The sequence below is a fragment of the Chiloscyllium plagiosum genome, chromosome 7 (genome assembly GCF_004010195.1).
Source record: "Chiloscyllium plagiosum isolate BGI_BamShark_2017 chromosome 7, ASM401019v2, whole genome shotgun sequence".
Taxonomy (NCBI): Eukaryota; Metazoa; Chordata; class Chondrichthyes; order Orectolobiformes; family Hemiscylliidae; genus Chiloscyllium; species Chiloscyllium plagiosum.
The window spans coordinates 27,756,079-27,776,401 of record NC_057716.1 but is presented as its reverse complement, the minus strand read 5'-3'; the positions used below and the strand labels follow the sequence as shown (position 1 = coordinate 27,776,401).

The window sequence follows — 20,323 nt, the reverse complement described above, 5'->3', positions numbered from 1 at the left end:
GGGGAAAGATATAAAAGAGACCTGCGGGGCAACATTTTCACACAGAGGGTGGTACGTGGAATGAGCTGCCAGAGGATGTGGTGGAGGCTGGTACAATTGCAACATTTAAGAGGCATTTGGATAGGTATATGAATAGGGAGGGTTTGCAGGGATATGGACCAGGTGCTAGCAGGTGGGACTAGATTGGGTTGGGATATCTGGTTGGCATTGATGGATAGGACCGAAGGGTCTGTTTCCATGCTGTACATCTCTATGACTCTCTGTCTCCCACTCTCGCTCCCCTTGATTCCTCATTACCCAATCTCTCTCTCTCTCTCGCTCTCTTTCCTTGAGTCCCATTCCACAGTCTCTTGCTCTCTCTCACCCCCACTCTCTCCTTTAGTCCTATTCCACAGTCTCTCTCTCTCTCCTTGAATCCCATTCCTGAGTCAATCACTCTCCATCCTTGAGTCCCATTCGCCAGTCTCTCTCTCTCTCTACCTCTCTCTCGTCCCTTTCCCAATCTGTCTCTTCTCCCACACTCTGGACTCTACCTGATAGTTGCCAGTCTTCTAGATGTGAGAACTACATGAGTTCAGTAAATGTGAACCTCACCCTTTCCCAGACTCACACTGGGGCAGTGGCTTAAGCAAGTGCTATGGTTGTGGAATTGCCTTTCCATAGACCAGCTCCGAACACAGCTGGACAGCATATTCTAGGATGTCAGTAAATTGGGGAACTCCTGACACTGATTTGCTGCAGGGGTGAAAGACATGGGCAGGAGCACTTTGCAAACAGTATTCCTCTGAGGTGCCAATGGCCGATGTTGATTGATGATTGACCAATTCCCGAAGACTCTCACTGAAACCCTGTGGTTTCGGTTCCTGAGAGCCAGGGAGGCATTTCCAGAGAAATATATTTTGACTGCACAATCCAAAATCTAACTCAAGGCATTGTAGATACAGCCAAAAATATCAACATCAAGCCAACGCCTACCATGGAGAGGAAAAAAAAATTACATAAGAAAGTCAGAAATACTTGGAAATGAATGTGGTATGCACAGTTTAATTTCTAATATTTAAAGTGAATCAGGCCTGTATGAGTCATTTGCAATTTTTACAGTCTTTCATTTTCCATTTTAAGTGCTTAACTCTTAAGATAAAAGAAAATCCTAACCAAATTTAAAAGAACCACATTAAAAAATGTAAACTACAAATCCGCTGGATAGCTTTAATTAGCTTCTTCCAATATAGAGAAGACAGATGCAGGATTGTCAGAGGAGAGAGCATTGTTACTTGTAATCTGTTACACATTCACAGTGTTAGAATACAGATGTCATTCGTCATCTTGGAAAAACGTACCACAGTGATATTCTAAACCGAGCCCATACTTAGTCAATCAAAATAATACACTAGGAAACATTAACCAATCTCTGGGATCAGTGATCCAGTGGAAATATTGTAATTGGACCCTCCCCACCCACCACCACCTCCTCTGACAGCTCAATACAAGCACGCACCACTCTCTGCAGGAAACAAAATTGCCTCTTTGATCCCTTGCAAATCTTCCCCCACCCTCATGTTAAACCTAGGCCCATTAGTTTTGGACTCCCCTACTCTGGGGAAAAGATAAGGTGAATAGCCAAGGTCTTTTCCACAGGGTAAGGGAGTCCAAAACTAAAGGGCATAGATTTAAGGTGAGGGGGGAAAGATATCTTGGGCATCTAAGGGGCAACGTTTTCACGCAGAGGGTGGTGTGCGTATGGAAGGAGCAGCCAGAGGAGGTGGTGAGGTGGGTACAATTACAACATTTAAAAGGCAGCTTGGGTGTAAGAATAGGAAGGATGGGTTCCATCGCAGCCTATTCAGATATGAGATGCGTGCGTCGAATTAAAAGCTGTGAATGCGCAAACCCGAGGCCTTGCCCTTTTATCTGTGAAATATAAACAACATTGGCAGAGATTAAGCCTGTCTGATGTTTTACAATGTTAAAAACCTCATCATTAGCACAATTGCTCTCAATCCTCATTGGTGGAAAGCCCTCTTTTCAAATGACACTGCCCACCCTGCAATAACAGTGATGTGTATGTTCCCCTGCATTGTATGTCTGTCACTTACTGTGTATTTTTACATTGATTTTAAGAGGTGTGTTGATGGTTTTGCATCAATTTTTTGAGGGATGTTGATGTCTTAAAGCTTTGCTTGGTCAGGGTTTACTGCGGTTCTGTGTACCTCTTGATTATCCAGAACATTGGATCAACCAGCAGACTCCTGGTTCCATAGGTGGTGGTTAATAAAAAGTTTATTGCACCAGTACTACCTTGTTCAGTTCTCTGACTGGAAGCAGGTCTGACCCACACTGTCAGGGCCTTCACCATTGATAGGGCAAGGAACACGGCTAGAATCCCGCCTTCCCGGGATTGCAGTTGGTGCCCAATAATTATACTTAAATAATTATACACTTAATTGCTCAAATGTCTGTAGCAGAAATCACTTTACACACAAGCTGCCAGCACTGACATCAGTTATGGCTGGCTGGATTCACTTTTTTGGAGGGAATGGTGTAGAATTCAAATTCTCCCCATAGTCACACTCCATTTACGTTGAGGGGTTTCGGTGGGTTTTTCACCTTTACACACTTTGATGAGAGGAACATTAGAGAATGAAACAAAGAGAGACCAAGAATTATTGCTTGAGGTAAGTTATCTCTTGATTATTGTCTGTGCTCACATCCAGTAGTTTTCTCATACTTACAAACTTATGATACTTACAAGTGATCTCTCTGCAAAAGTATTTTAGACCTCAATGATTCAGTCCAGTAGCTTGTGTTCTTTTCAAGTGTAACATTTTCCCTTGCTGCAGTCTCGTTTGCTTTCCAGTGTGTTCCTTCCAAAAAGTCAAAAATATACATATATGGCCCATGTCTGGCATTAATATTTCAGAATACCCCAGCTTGGAAGATTCACAATGGTCAAGGTTTCTTTAAAATGAGTGGAAAAATGTAAGAACTTAGTTTTATCATAAACTTCTAACAACTTATCATAACACTGTACAGATTACCTTTTCATCATTCCAAATAACACATTTACAGATATCATATTTGCAAATATTATATTTCACAAATAAAGGGGCAAGACCTCGGGTTTGCGCATTACAGGTATCATATTCATATTAGGTTTAAAGTGAGGGTGGGGAAGATTTGCAAGGGATCAAAGAGGTGATTTTGTTTCCTGCAGAGAGTGGCGCGTGCTTGTATTGAGCTGTCAGAGGAGGTGGTGAGGTGGGGTCCAATTACAATATTTCCACTGGATCACTGATCCCAGAGATTGGTTAATGTTTCCTAGTGTATTATTTTGATTATAGCTTAAATCAAGCAAAGGAAATAAATTGTGACAAGTAAGTTAAACATCATAGCATTAACATGACTCAGCACCAACAGTTTTCCTTCTTGAATGATAACATCACTGGGGACAGATTCAACAGAGATGGAGAAACTGGGGTATTGGAATCATGTCTGTGAGGCTGTGAGGAAGTGTAGTTGAGGGAGCTGTGAAAGTTGCTGGGTTTATAAAGATAATTTGCAGGTCTAGAAATGGAGTCAGAAAGTTTAAGGAGGGGAACAGAAGCATCAGAGATGACCCAAAGGATAGAAGCAGATCAACTGTCATACGTGAAACACAAGCTTGCCAATGACTTTATTCTGCTATTAACACCATCTGATTTATATCTATGCTTTATCTTTCCTCTACAACCATTAACATTCCTATTGTTCTACGACACCATTGATTTCCAATTTCTCTTATCCTTTTACTTTTCCCCATTTTCCCTTCTGTTCCATTTGCTTCATTTTCAACTGTATAAAATCCGTCACACTTCTGCAAAGTTCTGAAGAAGCATCATATTGGACTCAAAGCCTTAACTCTTTCTCTCTCCAAAGTTGTTGCCAAACCTATTGAGTTTCTCCAGCACTTTGTGTTTTAATTTCAGGTCTCCAGTGTCCGCAGTATTCCCGGGAGACCCAGCAGGAATCCTGTTTGAAAGACAATTAGGACAACACTTTGAAGACTATTCAAATTCTCGAGATACGGGACAAATGTCTTTAACAAAGCAGAGAGCAAGAAGATAGTGTGTGAATGACATGCAGCAGCAGAACCTCCGAATTTGTGTGTAGGACAGATTTTCAGGCTCCTACCTTATATACAGTGAACATAATTACACACAGAGCTAGTGTGTAGTAAGCCCAGATATGAGACAGTGTAGCAACGTTGAGGAGGAACAGAAGCCAGCATACAGAGCTGAACAGTACTCCAACTGTGCATGGAACATGCTCCAAAATAAGCTCAGATAAGGAAGGGTGAAATACTATTGTAACAATTAACACACTAATAAACAGGCAAGATTCCAGCACATTCACAATGGGTGGCTCAGTGGTTAGCACTGCTACTTAACAGCGCCAGGGACCCAGATTCGATTCCACCCTCAGGCAACTGTCTGTGTGAAGTTTGCATATTCTCCCCATGTCTGCGTGAGTTTTATCCGGATGCTCCGGTTTTCTCCTGCAGTCCAAAGATGTGCTGCTTAGGTGAATTGGCTGTGCTAAGTTGCCCATAGTGTCCAGAAATGTGCAGGCTAGGTGGATTAGCCATGGGAAATACAAAGTTATAGGGGAGAGGACTTGGATGCTGTTCAGAGGCGTGGACTCAATGGGCTGAATGGCCTGCTTCCATACTGTAGGGATTCTATGATACAACTCAAGAACACCCAAGTGTGAAATCTGTATCTCTGGAAGGTTGCACCCTCCTACACTCCAAAAGAACTGTCTATATTCATTTTATTGGCACTTATTTTTTATTTCTGTCTAAATAGGTTTGTAATTATCCTAATGTATGTATATTTTCAACCCAGGAATTTGTAATTTTATCTTGGAACAAAAGGCATTGGGTGTTATTGTTGTAGGATCTGTGTTGCTTTATGAGTTGGATACGCTGGTGAACCACACAAGCAGGCAGAAACAACATGAAAGACAGCCCTGCAGAAACAAGCTACGTTTCAGACGCGTACATCGTTACATATAACTGCAAGTTGCAGTCTGAGCTGCTCAATAATCCTGTATGAGATTGTCAAGTAATCTGAATCCAATCTGTGTAATTTACCAAAACCGCAGCACCAAAACACAATGTACTACAGTAATTTCCAGCTTCCCACAGGTCATGCCATTTCTGTAGCAAACTTTGTTTGACATGAAATAAAAAATTCTTCTGTGTCCCTCTTTTCAAATTTTGGGATTGCTTTGGAAAATTTAAACAGCTCAGCACCTTGGCCAAAGGTCGGGTAGAATCTTCTCAGGATTCAAGGGATCCTATCCTTTTAGTCGAAACTTTTGAAAATTAAAATACCCTTCATCACTTTTACTTTTCCTCTCAAACTATACCTGTAGCCTGGCTTGTTCCCTTTGCCAGTGCTACAATGCTTCCAATTCTACACTCCTGTTCAATGCTCAGAGTTTTGGCAACTAATGTTAGAATTAATTGTTTCTTAACATTTGATCCAAACTCTTTCTTCAACTCCCTTTGTCAGTAAACAATCTATTTAAACTGTTCCAATTTATTCCACTCTGTTCAAAAGATGTAATTATATTTTGACTAATATAATTTCACTCTAGTACAAATGAAACCTGTACCAGTGTTTTTAAAATTGATGTGCCCCTCTTCGTATTAGTAAGGTTTGTCTGTGGATTCAGTGATCAGTGTAAGCGCTCAAATATTTGTTTTATGAACAACTTAGAAGGAGTGAACTGATTCCTTTCCCTGTCTAACTCCTTCCCAGGTTATAACACTGTGTGAATTCCAAGGGGCGGTGATTTAACAAATTTTCTGACTACACACAACTCAGTATCAGAAATGGGTTGGTCAGGCTCCTTAAGTGAGAAAATCCATAGGAGATTTAAATGTGTTTTGGTCAAGTAGCACTTAAATTCAGGAAAAGAAAACATTATTCACAGGTTGTCCAAATGTAATTCTGTATTTTGCATATAAGTTGCTGATACTGGAGCAACTTCCTGATTAGTTATGACTGGCTGAATTAACTTTACTGGAGACAATGGTATAGATTTTGCATTTGCCATTTGAAAAAAAAAACCTCCCTTGTGGTGATGAAGCCTTCCAGTGAGTTTTATTTTTCAACTCACACACTTTAATAAGAGAGATTTCAGACAAGTGGAAGAAAGGGGTGACAGTTTTTGCTCGGGGCAACTTATCTCCCTGTGTTTCAAATCCATTTGGTTTATTGCACCCACTAACACTAAAGATTTACAAGGATGACACCAGGGTTGAAGGACTTGAGCTATAGGGAGAGGCTGCATAGGCTGGGGCTGTTTTCCTTGGAGTGTTGGAAGCTGAGGAGTGACTATATAGAGGTTTATAAAATTATGAGGGGCATGGATAGGGCAAATAGGTTGGTGGAGTCCAGAACTAGAGGGCAAAAGTTTAAGGTGAGAGGAGAAATGTTTAGAAGGGACCTAAGGGGCAACTTTTACACACAGAGGGTAATGTGTTTATGGAATGAGCTGCCAGAGCAAGTGGTGGAGCTGGTACGATTATAACATTTAAAAGGCATCTGGATGGTATATGAATAGGAAGGGTTTAGAGGAATATGGGCCAAACGCTGGCAAATGGGACTAGATTAATTTAGCATATCAGGTCAGCATGGACAAATTGGACCAAGAAGTCTATTTCCGTGGTGTACATCTCTATGGTTCTCTGATTCTAGGAGGAAACTCTTCAAAGCCTGTCCACCATCTACAAGGCACAGTCAGGAATGTGATGGAATATTCCCCACTTACCTGGATGGGTGCAGTTCCAACAACACTCAAGAAGCTTGACACCATTGAGGCCAAAGCAGACTTCTTAATTGTTTGGGTCAAAATTGTTTGGGAGGCATGGTGGCTCATTGGTTAGCATTGTTGCCTCACAGTGCCAGGGACCCAGGTTCGATTCCAACCTCGGGCAACTGTGTGGAGTTTGCACATTCTCCCTGTGTCTGCGTGGCTTTCCTCTGGGTGCTCTGGTTTCCTCCCACAATCCAAAGATGTCCAGGTCAGGTGAATTGGCCATGCTAAATTGCTCATAGTGTTAGGTATATTAGTTAGGGGAATGGGTAGGGGAATGGGTCTGGGTGGGTTACTCTTTGGAGGGTCAGTGTGAACTTGTTGGGCCAAAGGGCCTGTTTCCATAATGCAGGGAATCTAATCTAAAATCCTGGCATTCCCTCCCTAATGGTACTGTGGGTCTACCTACAACACACAGACTGTAGCAGCCTCAAGAAGACAGCTCACCACCAGTTTCTCAAAGGCAATTACGGATGGGCAATCAAACGCCAACCCAGCCAGCAACATCCTAAATTGTTTTAAAACAATCATATCCAATAACTTAAATATTCCTTCTACCTCAAAGGCACAGCAGCACCTTTTTTTACACTTACAAGATGCACTGCAGCAACTCACCAATGTTTCTTTGACAGTTTTCCAAACCTATGACTTCTGCCACCTTGAAGGGCCAAGGCATCAAAGGCATTGGAACAGAATTACCTGTACGTTCCCCTCAAAGCCACTCACTATCCTGACTTGGAATAGTATCATGGTTCATTCTGGGTTAAAGCCCTGAAGCCCCTCTCTTAAATACTGTGGAATGGCCCTACAATGGCGGCTCAAAGTCACACTGCCAGGTTCACAGTCTTAGATTCAGGAAATTAGATGCTACTGTTGTCATGGCAGCCTGCTTTCATAGGAAAGTTGGTTTTACCTGGAAAACATGCTGGAAGTATCAGAAACAGCCATACTATAAGTTATAGAAAAGATCCAGGTCACACCCACACATCAGACTGTGATTTTGACAGGTCTAAAGCTATATCGGCGCTCTGAAATCTTTGAATGTGAATAAGATAGATAAGGAAGCAGGAGGTGATGTTATTGGGAAGGAACATTAAGAAAATAGACTCAGAGAGCAAGTAAAGCAATACAATGGAAGATGTACTTTTTGAGTGAGAGGATAATTTGGTCCCAACTGGATATAAAATTAGATTAATGGGAGGAGACAGAGGGTGATGGTGGATGGTTGTTTTTCAGACTGGAGGCCTATGGCCAGTGGTGTTTCACAAGGATTGGTACTGGGTCCATTTTTGTTTGTCATTTATATAGATGATTTAGATGAGAATATAAAAAGGTCAGAGGAGAAACATTTAAAAAAAGACACGAAGGGCAATTCTTTTTACACAAAAAGTGGTGTTCATGTGTGGAGTGAACTTCCAGAGGAAGTGGTGGGTGCAGGTACAGTTACAACATTCAAAAGACATTTAGATAAGTACTTGAATAAAAAGTATTTGGAGAGACATGGGCCAAATGCAGGCAGGTGGGACTAGTTAGTTTGGGAACATGGTTGGCAGGGACTGGTTGGACCAAAGGGTCTATTTCCATGCTGCATGATTCTATGACTCTATGATTCTAATATAACAGTGTCATCACTTGCCGTTGGTCGTGCTAAGAAGAGCAAGGTTTCCCGGATGGGAAGGATTTAGTTCAATATTTGGTTAGACTGGGACTGAGTCATTTAGAGTAGGGATCAGTAAGAGTACGTTTGATATTGACCAAAGTGCTAAGGGAGCACCAAGTGGTCTTTGATAGGAGGATCCACTGATTAAAGCCATCAGAAAAGCCTCATGTGAAGTTGGAGGACAACTTAACAGCCAATATTTGCAAGCATCATCTGCAAAGTTTGAATCAGTAAGCAAAGAGCTGAATAGATTAGAAAGAACGCAAGCAATTAAGAAGGTGAAGGATGGGTCATATTAAACGTAGTCATTCAAAAATTGGATAGTTCTGTTTGGACTAGTGGTGATTATAAACAAACGTAAATAAGGTGATCAGCAAAGAGACTGACTAACTGCCTACCAGGAAAGACTTCTTTCCTGATCCAGTCACATGTTGCACATTTCCATTTCGAATTCACTGCCAAAAATAAGAAATTGCTTTCTGTTCATCTATAGGAAGGGGTAAACCAGTACGCAAAGTCCCTGCTTGGGTGGTATCTACAACTTCTGCAGTGTTCCAGTGTATCATAGGTCAGAGACTGAGTGGGATTAAAAAGGAGAGGGCTGTTTCTCAAATAACATTCTCATTAGCAGTAAAGGGCGAGCAACTGTGTGAGATTGAACAAGTCCCAGGTAAGCTTTAAGAACATGACAAAGTCAAAAAGCACAAGCTTCGCTTCATGTGGTAAAGTGTAACACGCCTGAGCCACAATTAGATATCAATCCAATGCAGAAGATCAAGGGGGTTTTGAAAGCTATGCAACCAGAATAGGAAAAAACATTGGACATTCAAAGGGATTTGCTGTGAGTCATTTCAAGTTATACTGCACTTAGCTACTACAGCCTCATCACTCTATAAGCTACGATAAGATGGAATAGATTGTGAGTGATCTGGTGAGGGTCAGTAAGCAATGGAGAAAATGCTGACTGATAATACTATTTTGATCCATGCTGGAAAACAAGTAGGTTTAGTGGCTGATGCCTTACCACAGGGATTTGGTATGGTGTTAGCTCATATAATGAAAGATGGTGTGCAGAATGTTTCAGAGCAAAATTGTGCCAATTGAGAAAGAATCAACGTGTCTGGTGTTATAAAGTTCCACAGATACTTGTACAGTAGGGAACGGATATTGTTACCTAAAAACCTTCGCCATCATATTAGATTCAAAGACCGGAGTACCATCCCTGGCAACAGCACAGTTTCAGAAATTGGCCCTAGTTTTGATGGCCCATCAGAACACTACGAGTACCATAAATCAACAGACTATGCTCATGTGAATGTCAAGACTTCCCATGAAGACTAATTCATGATGACATATAACCAAATGACATGCCTGAGTCTGTGAAGCAAAATTACTGAACTCACAGGGATGTACTGCTCAGTAAAGTGTTCAATTATGTCATTAACAGCTAGTCTAAAAAGTGCACAGATGAGAAATTATTGGTTTCTCTCCCCCTGTGAAAAGTGATTCAGGACTTGGAGAGAAATTGTCTGAGCAACTTAATGAACAGCACACAGCAACAGTCCTTATGAAAGCAGCAGCAACAGGCTATTCCTGGTATCCTAAGGCAGAGATATTTATGAGTTGGTGAAAGGTCGTGAAGGTTCCTTCTAATCCATGGCCAAACACAAGAAACTGCTTATTTCTATGAGGTGGAAGGAAAAAAAAATGTCTCTTACGGGTCAAAACTTAAGAGCAAATGGAAGTTAATATGTTGAGTCCGCTCAATACCACAAGTGCTAAAGTTATTGAGGCTTTGAGATTGGTTCACAATTTATGGATTGCCAGAGGTTTTGGTGCCCAATAATGATCACTGTTTGCTTCTAGACAGTTTGAAACATTTCTGAGTCTCACCGGTGTCAAATACACAACACTTAAGGGGTCTGCAGAAAGAAGTGTCCACGTTTTGAAGTCTTTGGAAAAACACTTGCTCAGTGATAAGCTGGGCTGTTATTTCCATAACTTCCCATCCATCACAAATTAGACAGTTTTGAAACATCAGTGAGTATTTGAACACACTCTGGAGACAAAATTGAAGCCGGAAGGCATTTTGTTTTCTTTAAAAAAAGGAAAAGGTAGATAAATTCTCGATTAAAAAAAGAGGTTCAGGGGTGAGAGGTTATGGGGAATAGGTAAAAACTCAGATCAGTCATGGTCTTATTGAATAATGGGAAAGGTTCAAAGAGTCAAGTGGCCTGTCATTGCTTTTAATTCACATGATTGTAACACAGCAAAGTAATAGTAAGCAATACAGGTAAAGATGAGTCATGATTCTCGAGAGCTGAAACTTAGAAAGTTCAGTGCTGGTCAGAAGGTCATGGTGAAAAGCATTGAGGTACTGAGGAAAAGTATGTGCGTAAAGATGTATTGTTACGAAGTTGAAGGCATGTACTGTACCTTTACGTGAGCACTTACAAGCACCTGTGTGTATGATTAGATGGCAGTCCCAGAGTATACTGGAAAATTGAAAATATGTAACATTTCGCTGTGAAATGGATACCTGAGTTTTGGTTGCTGTTTTGACACAATTTGAATTTGACCAGTTTAAGTTATGCCCCAAGATACTAAAACCCAATTGAGTTTGAATTTGTTTTGCCAACATCGAACCAATGAGATGATCTGATGTTGGGGGGTTTGAAATGCAGACGTTTTGAAAATTGGTTGGAGAACAACTGCCGTTGAGACAGAAATGCAAGAGCTAACACCTGCTCTCCAAGAAATTAGGAAACACTCCCTATCAAAACATACCTTTTCATATGAAGCATACTTGCAGTGAAAAGAAATATGTAAAGCACTTAGCAATGGTTACACAGGGAGATAGATAAGCTGCAGAGTTGGGCTGAGAGGTGGCAAATGGAGTTTAAGGCAGAAAAGTATGAGGTGATTCACTTTGGAAGGAGTAACAGGAATGCAGAGTACAGGGCGAAAGGTAAGATTCCTGGTAATGTAGGTGAGCAGAGAGATCTCAATGTCCAAGTACATAGATCCCTCAAAGGTGCCACCCACATTGATAGGGTTGTTAAGAAGGCATATGGTGTGTTAGGTTTTATTGGTAGAGGGATTGAGTTTCAGAATCATGAGTTCATGCTGCAGCTGTACAAAACTCTGGTACAGCTGCACTTGGAGTATTGCATACTTTTCTGATCACTGCATTATAGGAAGGATGTGGTAGCTTTGAAAAAGGTTCAGAAGATGCTTACTAGGGTGTTGCCTGGTATGGAGGGAAGGTCTTTTGAGGAAAGGTTGAAGGTCTTGAGGCTGTTTTCGTTAGAGAGAAGTAGGTTGAGAGATGACTTAATTGAGACATAGAAGATAATCAGAGGGCTAGATAAGGTGGACGGGGAGAGCCTTTTTCCTTGGATGGTGATGGATATAGGACAGATGTCAGAGGTAGTTTCTTTACTCAGAACAGTAGGGGTGTAGAACTCACTGCCTGCAACAGTAGTAGACTCGCCAACATTAAGGGCATTTAAATGGTAATTGGATAAACATATGGATAATAATGGAATCGTGTAGGTTAGATGGGCTTCAGATTTGTTTCACAGGTCAGCGCAACATCGAGGGCCGAAGGGCCTGTACTGCGCTGTAAGATGATGCAGGGAGATCTCCAGCTGGAATACGACAGGCACTGAAGCAACAGCAGCTGTGTGGTTTTGAAATTAGGTTGATGTAATTTTAATCAGTGTTTTATTGGAACAGTATAGTGTTATTGAGTTGGAGGCAGATAACAAGCAGTTAAGAGAGAGGGCTTAGAGCTGTGAATAGTTGTTTAATGTTCACTTTTAAAGTTAAAAAATAAATTGATGTTATTTTCTTTGAATAATGGCATTTGGGAGTTCTCTGTCACTCATATTTTAACAGATTACAAGGCAAGGTGAGCTTTTCTGGGTTTATGTTTAATTAACTGAGGGTTTTACCTCTGTGTCATAACAGTATTCACATATTTTGTTGAGATTGGAGTCTCCGTCAGTGTCACCTGGCTTGAAAAGAGGATATCTGACAAAGGGACAGTACAAGAACTCCCCCGATGGTCAAAATGCCTCTTACTGTCCCAGGTGGAAGTCAGAAGAAACCCAGCGTTTGCTGGTATCATAGAATGCATCATCAAAGCAAATCCAGCCAGGGTCTTTGATGACGACACACCAACCCGTGCCAGTCCAAACAAATATTAAGTGAAGTTGGTTGACAGGGCTGGCGCATTTCAGAGATGGCACAATCAGAGACGTGAGAGAGTAGATTAAAGTTAATTGGAAATAGCACAGGATGCCTAGGTCGAAAGAGAAATGAATATGAAAGTAACTAAGCATGTGGAAAGGAAGAAAAACTGTTCAATATCACTTATCAAACAATGATATTTTGTAAAACACATATTGGTACAATTTACTAGGGCATGTTGATTATCTCTGTTTTGGTTGGGATTTCAGTAATAACGCATAAACAACTGATTCAGCTAAGTTTCAGTGATTCTTGATGTTGGTTTAGTTACATGGTATTCTGCAAAATTATATACAATCACCATTCCACATTTTAATGTACATGATTTTATGTGGAAAGGCAGCGAAGTACACTATACAAAGATGGGAGGTGTACATAAAGTTGTTCAAGAATGACAGCCTGCAATTGAACATGTCTGTCTTATTCAATGCAATCCACAAAACTAAAGGAACTAGCACAGAAAGTTGCCTCATTAGCATAGTGCCAATGGTTTACAAGAGGCATCTTTTTAAATAAAGCACACAAATAAACTGAAACACCAAAGGGAATTGCCAGATAGTGATATAATGACAGTGAACATGAAACTTTTATTTAGTACTGATGACCTAATCCATGTAATGATCCCTAACTGTGACATTACAAATGCGATTGCAAACATGGTACAGATCAGGTAAAAAAAAGTCTATATTTTACAAGTAAAAAATAAGTTCTGCAAAATACAAATTTGTTAAAGCTGGTTTAAAATCACACACATGGTCCAAAAAGTGACTTGCGTTGTATGTTTCCTTTTGATCACCCTCTATGCTCATAGCACCAGTATAAGATTACCTTAAAGTAACATTTATTTACATTCAAAATGGTTACTTGTTGATCATAATAGTTTATACATTAAAAGAAAAAGAAAAACTGAATGGGTTAGGTCTCAGTATGAATGCAGATTCTAAAGAATTCTCCTAGAATAATTTGGTGCTCCATAGAGCACACACTTTGTTTTCTCTCACTGCACCTTCATTATACAGAAATCTTAAATAATCTGTTTGATAAGACTTTTTCCTCTATGAAAGCATGATCTTCCACAACGCACATAATCGGGCAGGGTGAGGTAAAGATCAGACCCCGAGGACCTCGCATTAATGCTGGGGTCCCGCAAGTCCAGACCCGCTGAATAGTGAAGTGATTATGGCAGGATCTGCGGTTCTGAAGCACATTAACACGAACATACTTGGGAATAATTGAGACCCAACAAGTCTTGACACCTTCCTGTACAGAAACACCATCTAACCTCCTTCAATCCCTTCTGCCTTCTCAAGAACATCCAAATGTCCCTCGAGTTCCATTTATACACATCCAACTGTCCCTTTACCTCATTTCTAACTATCTTTTTTAATGACCTTCCCCAGTGCTTATTACCGTTCGAGACGTAGTGGTTGTTATTGCACACTTTTTTAAAAAAACCAGGAGCTGTCAGTTTCTCTCAGATATTTATGTTCAGCTCATTATTGACCAGAATCATTTTAGGAGAATGGCTTAAACTGCATGTGCACTGCCACTGGCAGATTTAGATGTTTAGGTGGCCTCTAAACTGCTAATTGCTTAATCGCACAAATCAGCCTTCCTGCTTCTTTATTCAAAGCTCTAAGCTCTGCAGCCAAAAGCTCAAATAGCCTTAAGATCATGCAGCCTGAACTCATGCCACATGACCTGCGCTCAGCAGCTAGTAGAAAATCTGATCGTCAACGTCCTGAAATGCACCTCGACTCGGGCTGTGTTTCACAGATGACACAGGGACAAGCATTTTTAACTGGGGTGCTGACACAAGTTTGCAGTACAACACAGATTGGCAGCGATCTAGTGGAATAACTGTTGAACTGCTGGTTTCATATTACGGAAGTTAGTTCAGTGCCACGGCCCGTTAAGTCAGCTAGCAGTCGTTCCTTGCCTCGCCTCAGTTAGTGTTAACCTTCTCCTAAAGCAGTTGTGCACATAACGTCTTATCAAGGGTCACCAAAGAGGTTGGAACCCATAGGGACAACTAGAGAAAGGCCTTCCTATCATACCTTTTGCTTCAGATTCTAAAAAATGGTTGCAAAAGGGAGTGCACAATGAGGAAATGAAGGATTGTTTGAGAAGGTAGCAATGGCAATGCCGCAGGCTTTAGATATGTTTCGTAGACACCTCAACAAGGGCGTGAAGGCTCCAAATCAGGAATGAGGCATGTCTGAGCTTGGAGTACCCAAGGCCTCACTGCAATTGGGGCACCCCTGCCAATATCCCCAGGTGTCGGCCTCTTTGGCAGTTTCTCACTGAGGTGGGAGACTTGGTGAACAGCAGTGATCAGGGTGGGGGACCACTGGCAGAGGTGTCGTGAACTTAACAATCTCGGAGACCGACATTTAGTAGGCCACATCTGTGCCAGGAAATCCCAAGGCTACAGGGCTTGTGATGCTTATTCTCTCTCACACACACACACACACAGTAGCCCAGTTTCTCAGACAAGTTCCAAGAGCAGGCCTTTCACTGACAATTTGTAAGGGGGCTGGAAGCTGACCAGTCATCTCCCTGATAACGGCAAAAGGGGGCTTTTGCAGCCATTCAGTGAGTACTGCAAAAATGGTCAACTCCCCATCCTTCCCCATGCCCCCATTTTAGGGTCCAGAGAACAGGCGTAACAATGGCCAAATTCCATCGCTATCGTTATTTCTAAGGAATTCAAAGGCTATCAACAGGAACATGTGAAGGAACCCACCTGGACTCACCTAAACCTCGGCTGGAGCGCCTTTTTGCTGGCTGCAGTAATGGAACAGCAGCGAGGAGGCAAGGTTGATGTACCCCCCACGCACTCCCACCCTAATCAGAAGAGAGCCCAAGAGGGATACACACGGAAGAGGTGGGGAGTGCGTGCGGGGACAGTGGCCGGGGTCACAGAATTCCCGAAAGCAATTATACATCCTAAGAAAGCAATTTCCCAAACGATAGTAACCACCTTAATCGAAATGCGTAACATACAAGAGAGAGAGCTTAGAGGGGGCCGGGTGCAGGAATTTCTCTGTTGTTAATCAAGTGACATTTGTTTGGTGACTGTTTGGTAAAACACGCCTTTCAAAAGGCTGGGGTAGTCCTTCACCCGGAAAAGATGGCGGGAGCCGCGATCTACATCATAGTCAATGGCTGTGCCTGATACCAAGGCCCGCAGATTGTTCTCGTGGACCTGATCGCCTACTGCTATGACGTAAACTTCAATGTTACGGGCTTGGGCAGCTTGCGCCTGCTTTTCTATGTTGTTCACCAGGTCTCCCTGGGACCTGCCGTCAGTGAACAAGAGCAGCTTCTTCCTGACGTTCCGGCCGCTGCGCTGGAAGTGGGTGTTGACACCCTCCAGGGCGCGGCCCACATCAGTGGCATCATTCATGAACTCCATCCGCTCGATCCGATCGGCCACCTCAGTGTAGTTGTCAGAGAACGGCACCTCGATGACCTCGGATTTGCTGTATTGAAGCACTGACGTGCGCACTGTGGTCCCACGGGCACGCTTGGCATTGAGGAAGCGCTCGGCCAGCCGCTTGACAAAGGTCTTGCTCGTCTCGAAGTTCTTGCTCCCCACGCTGGTGGAGCTGTCGAGCATGAGGGCGATGTCTGTTGACACGTTGAACTGAACTGTGGAGGAAGCGGATGCTGTTAGCCACTGTCACGACAGATAAAACAATGGCTGCTGTTGAATCTCTGGGATGCCAAACTAGTACCCATGGGGCGTTTGGCAACCTGGTCTACAAATCTGAGGTCCCTCGGCTTCTGCTCCCTCTGTCCCGTCGGGGACGTGAAAAGTATTTCAGATTACTTAAAGAGAAAGGGCACAGATGAACTTTTCAAAATGGCTTCCACTGCCAATCCAAGATAGGAAGGAGCCTACTAATTGTAGTAGGGGATAAACTACATTTATTGGAAGAGCTGAACTGAGAGAGGTCTCTTTGTGGTCCAGCAAGGGGCAGGAAAACTCATTACCCTTCAAGCCCCACAAGGGGTTTAACAACACGACAATGGCTGTACCTCAGCATTTTACACCGTGCCCCACAGTGCTAAACAGCCCTGCCATGGATCAAGGTCAGCCTCCCTGAGTCATCATTCATAACTGGGAGGCCCAATGTGTTGTCTCTGTTCTATTCCCCTTTCCCCAATGGCTTTCTAACACAACATTATTTGATTGTTGGCAGAGGATACAGATCACATCAGGCCAGAATGTCCCCTCCTTTCAAAGCAGCAGGAAATGCCCACAAATTGACCATAGGCCTGGGTGTCTACAGTGGGGAACTCTGCTCCAACATGGCTGAACCGACAGATGTTAGCATCTCCGGGTCTCCCATGTCTCTTGGGCTGAGCCCTTAACTACCAAGAAAACATGTTGGAAGCGTACTTACTTGGACAGGAGTAGTCTGGGCACTTCTTTTCTGCAGGAGAAAATGCATAACATTAGCAAAAAGGTGATTAGTGATTGTTTAAAAACCTAATTGAGGTAAAGAGCCTCAGGCCATTCTCTCAAGGGGAGGCTGGTTGGGGCGAGAGCGCAGTCGACTTACCTCTGCAGATGAACTGAGTGACGTTCTCAAGGAAGGCGTCCTCCAGCAGCTCCATGAAGTTGTCTCGTTGCAAGCTGAGCCCAGGGGTTGGAGCCGACTCACAGGCGATCTGCCTCAGGCTTTCGGCAGCTGGCTGGTTGCGGAAGATGTCGCTCACACCGACCGAGACAACCTGGAGCACAATGAGAAGTGAGTGAGTGGCCTAGGCAGAAGCAGGGAGCAAAGCCCGGTCTCTCTGGGCGGGCCACAAAAGCCAATGTCGGTTACGAGAGTCAGGAATGAAGGAAAGGAGCCGTACGTTGGCTTCATTGCAGAGTGACGACAGCGACTTGGGGTCTCTCGAAATGTCTGACCGCCCGTCAGTCAGGACCAGGGCGACCCGGACTTGGTTAAGTGACCCCTTGAAGGCTGTCTTTGACCAGTCCAGCGCAGTTCCAGTGAAGGTACCTCCTGCAATCCACTGGAGGTTCTTGATTGCACTGCGAATGGAAAAAATAAAGAATTTCACCCCTCTGACCATGCGACTTTCCCCACCCCTCCCCCCCCAACCCTGAACATGCTTCTGATAATCCCATCTGCTTCTCACGCTGTGTCGAAGGCTAGCATTCAGCTTCATGGATACAGCCACTCTCCGATGTCATACCCAAGTGAGTGCTTGTTCATTCCCCCCACCCCGCAGGCTTGGCATTGGGAGGGGGGGGGGGGGGCGGGTGCCGGCAGAATGCCTGATTGCAGAGGGCTCCACTAATCACCTCTGGATGGCTGTACAGCGGCTAGCACCCTGCTGCCTGGCAGCACCGGGACCCAGGTTCGATTCCAGCCTCAGGCGACTGTCAGTGTGGAGTTTGCACATTCTCCCCGTGTCTATATGGGTTTCCTCCCACAGACCAAAGACGGGCAGGTTCGGTGGATTGGCCATGCTAAATTGCCCTGTAGCATCAAGGGTTGTGCAGGTTCGGTGTATTAGCCATGGGAAATTCAGGGATAGAGTTTGGAGGAGGGTCAGAATCGGGACAGGAAGCTGTTCAGAAAGTCGGTATGGACTCAGTAGGCTGAATGACCTGCCTCCACATTGTGGGGATTCTATAATTTCTTGACAGCCCCAGGGGATATCCAGCAGTAGCTGAGAGTCGCACAATGCCGTCCTGGATGGGCAGATGAGGTTGGGAATGTAAATGGTTCCCCATTGAAGGACCGCCTCTGGGAATAATGCTTAATTGTGCTTGGGTCACCTGAAGGGCTTGTCACGTGAACATATGGAATAGCAATAGAAGTAGACCATTCGCGTCCCTCGCAGCTCCTAACGCCACACACACCCTGCTCTACCATTCAGTAAGATCACGACTGATCCATTTATGCTCCAGTTCCACATTGCTGTTTGCCCCCTGAGAACCCTTCATTCCCTGCCCAACAACAATCTATTTACCTCTGCCTTATAAATATTCAATGACTGCACCCCCCACCCCCTTCTCCGGTACAGTCACACTACCCTTAAAGGGAATAAAAATCTCCTCCTCTCTGCCATGCAAAGGTAACCTCTGGATTTTTAAACAGTGTCCCCTAGTTCTGGACAGTCCCACAAGAGGAAATATCCTGTCCACACCTACCTTCTTCAGACCATTCAGGATCATGCACACTTCATATCAAATACCACTCACTCTCTCTCTCTCTAGTAGATACAAGCCCAGTCTGTCTGACCTATTCTCAAATGCCAAGCCACTCGTTCCAGGTACCAATCTAGTAAACTTCTTCTGAACCACCTGTAATACATTCATATCCTTTCTGAAATAAGGAGACCAAACAGCACATAGTCTCTGTAATGCAGTCTTAGTGATGCCCTGTATGACTGAAGCACGACGTCCTCATATTTTATGTTCCAATTGCTCTTCTAATTCCCCTAGCTCGCTTCAGATAGCCCAGCTTTCGTGTTGACATAGTTGGCCTTATTTTAGGTTGAAGTGCTAGTTCTAGACCCATTCTTCTCCCTTTCAGGTGGATGTAAATTCATATTGTGGTTGCTGCTACCTAGGGATGCCTCACATCTGAAGTTATTAATTAATCCTGTCATAGTACACAATGCCAAGCCTAATATAACCCACTCTCTGGTCAGTTCCAAAACATGTTGCTTGGAGAAACTCTCTCTGAAGTATTCTATTTGATACTCCTGCTAATCTGATTCCTCCAGTCTATAATGTAGATTAACCCTAACATTAACTCCGGGTGCCATTTAAATTGACTGTCCTGATGAATTGACATCTTATATCGACAATGGCTGTACCTCAGCATTTTACACCGTGCCCCACAATGCTAAACGGCCCTGCCATGGATCAAGGTCAGCCTCCCCAGAGTCTCCATTCATAATTGAAAGGCCCAATGTGTTGACTATGTGCTATTCCCTTTTTCCCCCCAAAGGCTTCCTAACACAATATTTGGTTATTGGCAGAGGATACATATCACACTGGCATGTTTAACGCGGAAGTGGACCCCCAATCAAAACGCGTGACACGTACACTTTTAGTTCCGGCAGAGTGTTAATGTTGGGATCAGTCATTGAGACCAACTCCTCAGTCCCTGCGTGACTGTACTGGACGACCCCAATGTTGGACTCCTTGCCATCAAACTACAAGTTACAAACAGAGAGAAGAGTTGGTACGCAGTTAGTACATAGAACACAGGGTCTCTCAAATCCTTTCCTCTGCAGTTCCTAGCTCCTTGTTATTTCAGAGATTTACCTTCGCTTCAAAAAGGCTTAGGCCACTAGGCTTAGACATGAACAGGATACGCACAAGATACAGTCCAATTAGTGCAGGGGTGAGGCCTACCATATTGGAGTTTCAAAATGGCAAGGCGCTAGGAACTGTACAGGAAGAGGTTTGAGGGCCACCAGTCATTAAAGGCCAGCTCCACAAATCAGAAAAGGTCAAAGAAATGCTGCCAAACAGGGCACGACAGGCAGAGGGCAGGAGGTTCCACT

At 43.4% G+C, this 20,323-nt stretch overlaps 1 protein-coding gene across 1 annotated transcript in view; it reads right to left on the bottom strand.

Moving 5' to 3' along the window:
* Positions 1-13,345: 13,345 nt before the first annotated feature.
* The window catches only part of col6a1 (collagen, type VI, alpha 1), a 57,867-nt gene continuing 50,889 nt past the window's right edge, over positions 13,346-20,323 (bottom strand). The window contains exons 31-35 of the mRNA XM_043693331.1: positions 19,860-19,969; positions 17,648-17,828; positions 17,350-17,521; positions 17,191-17,220; positions 13,346-16,432 (exon numbers count right to left, since the gene is read on the bottom strand). Of these exons, the coding sequence (XP_043549266.1) occupies positions 15,831-16,432; positions 17,191-17,220; positions 17,350-17,521; positions 17,648-17,828; positions 19,860-19,969 (1,095 nt within the window). The 3' untranslated portion in view covers positions 13,346-15,830. The remainder of the gene's footprint in view (positions 16,433-17,190; positions 17,221-17,349; positions 17,522-17,647; positions 17,829-19,859; positions 19,970-20,323) is intronic.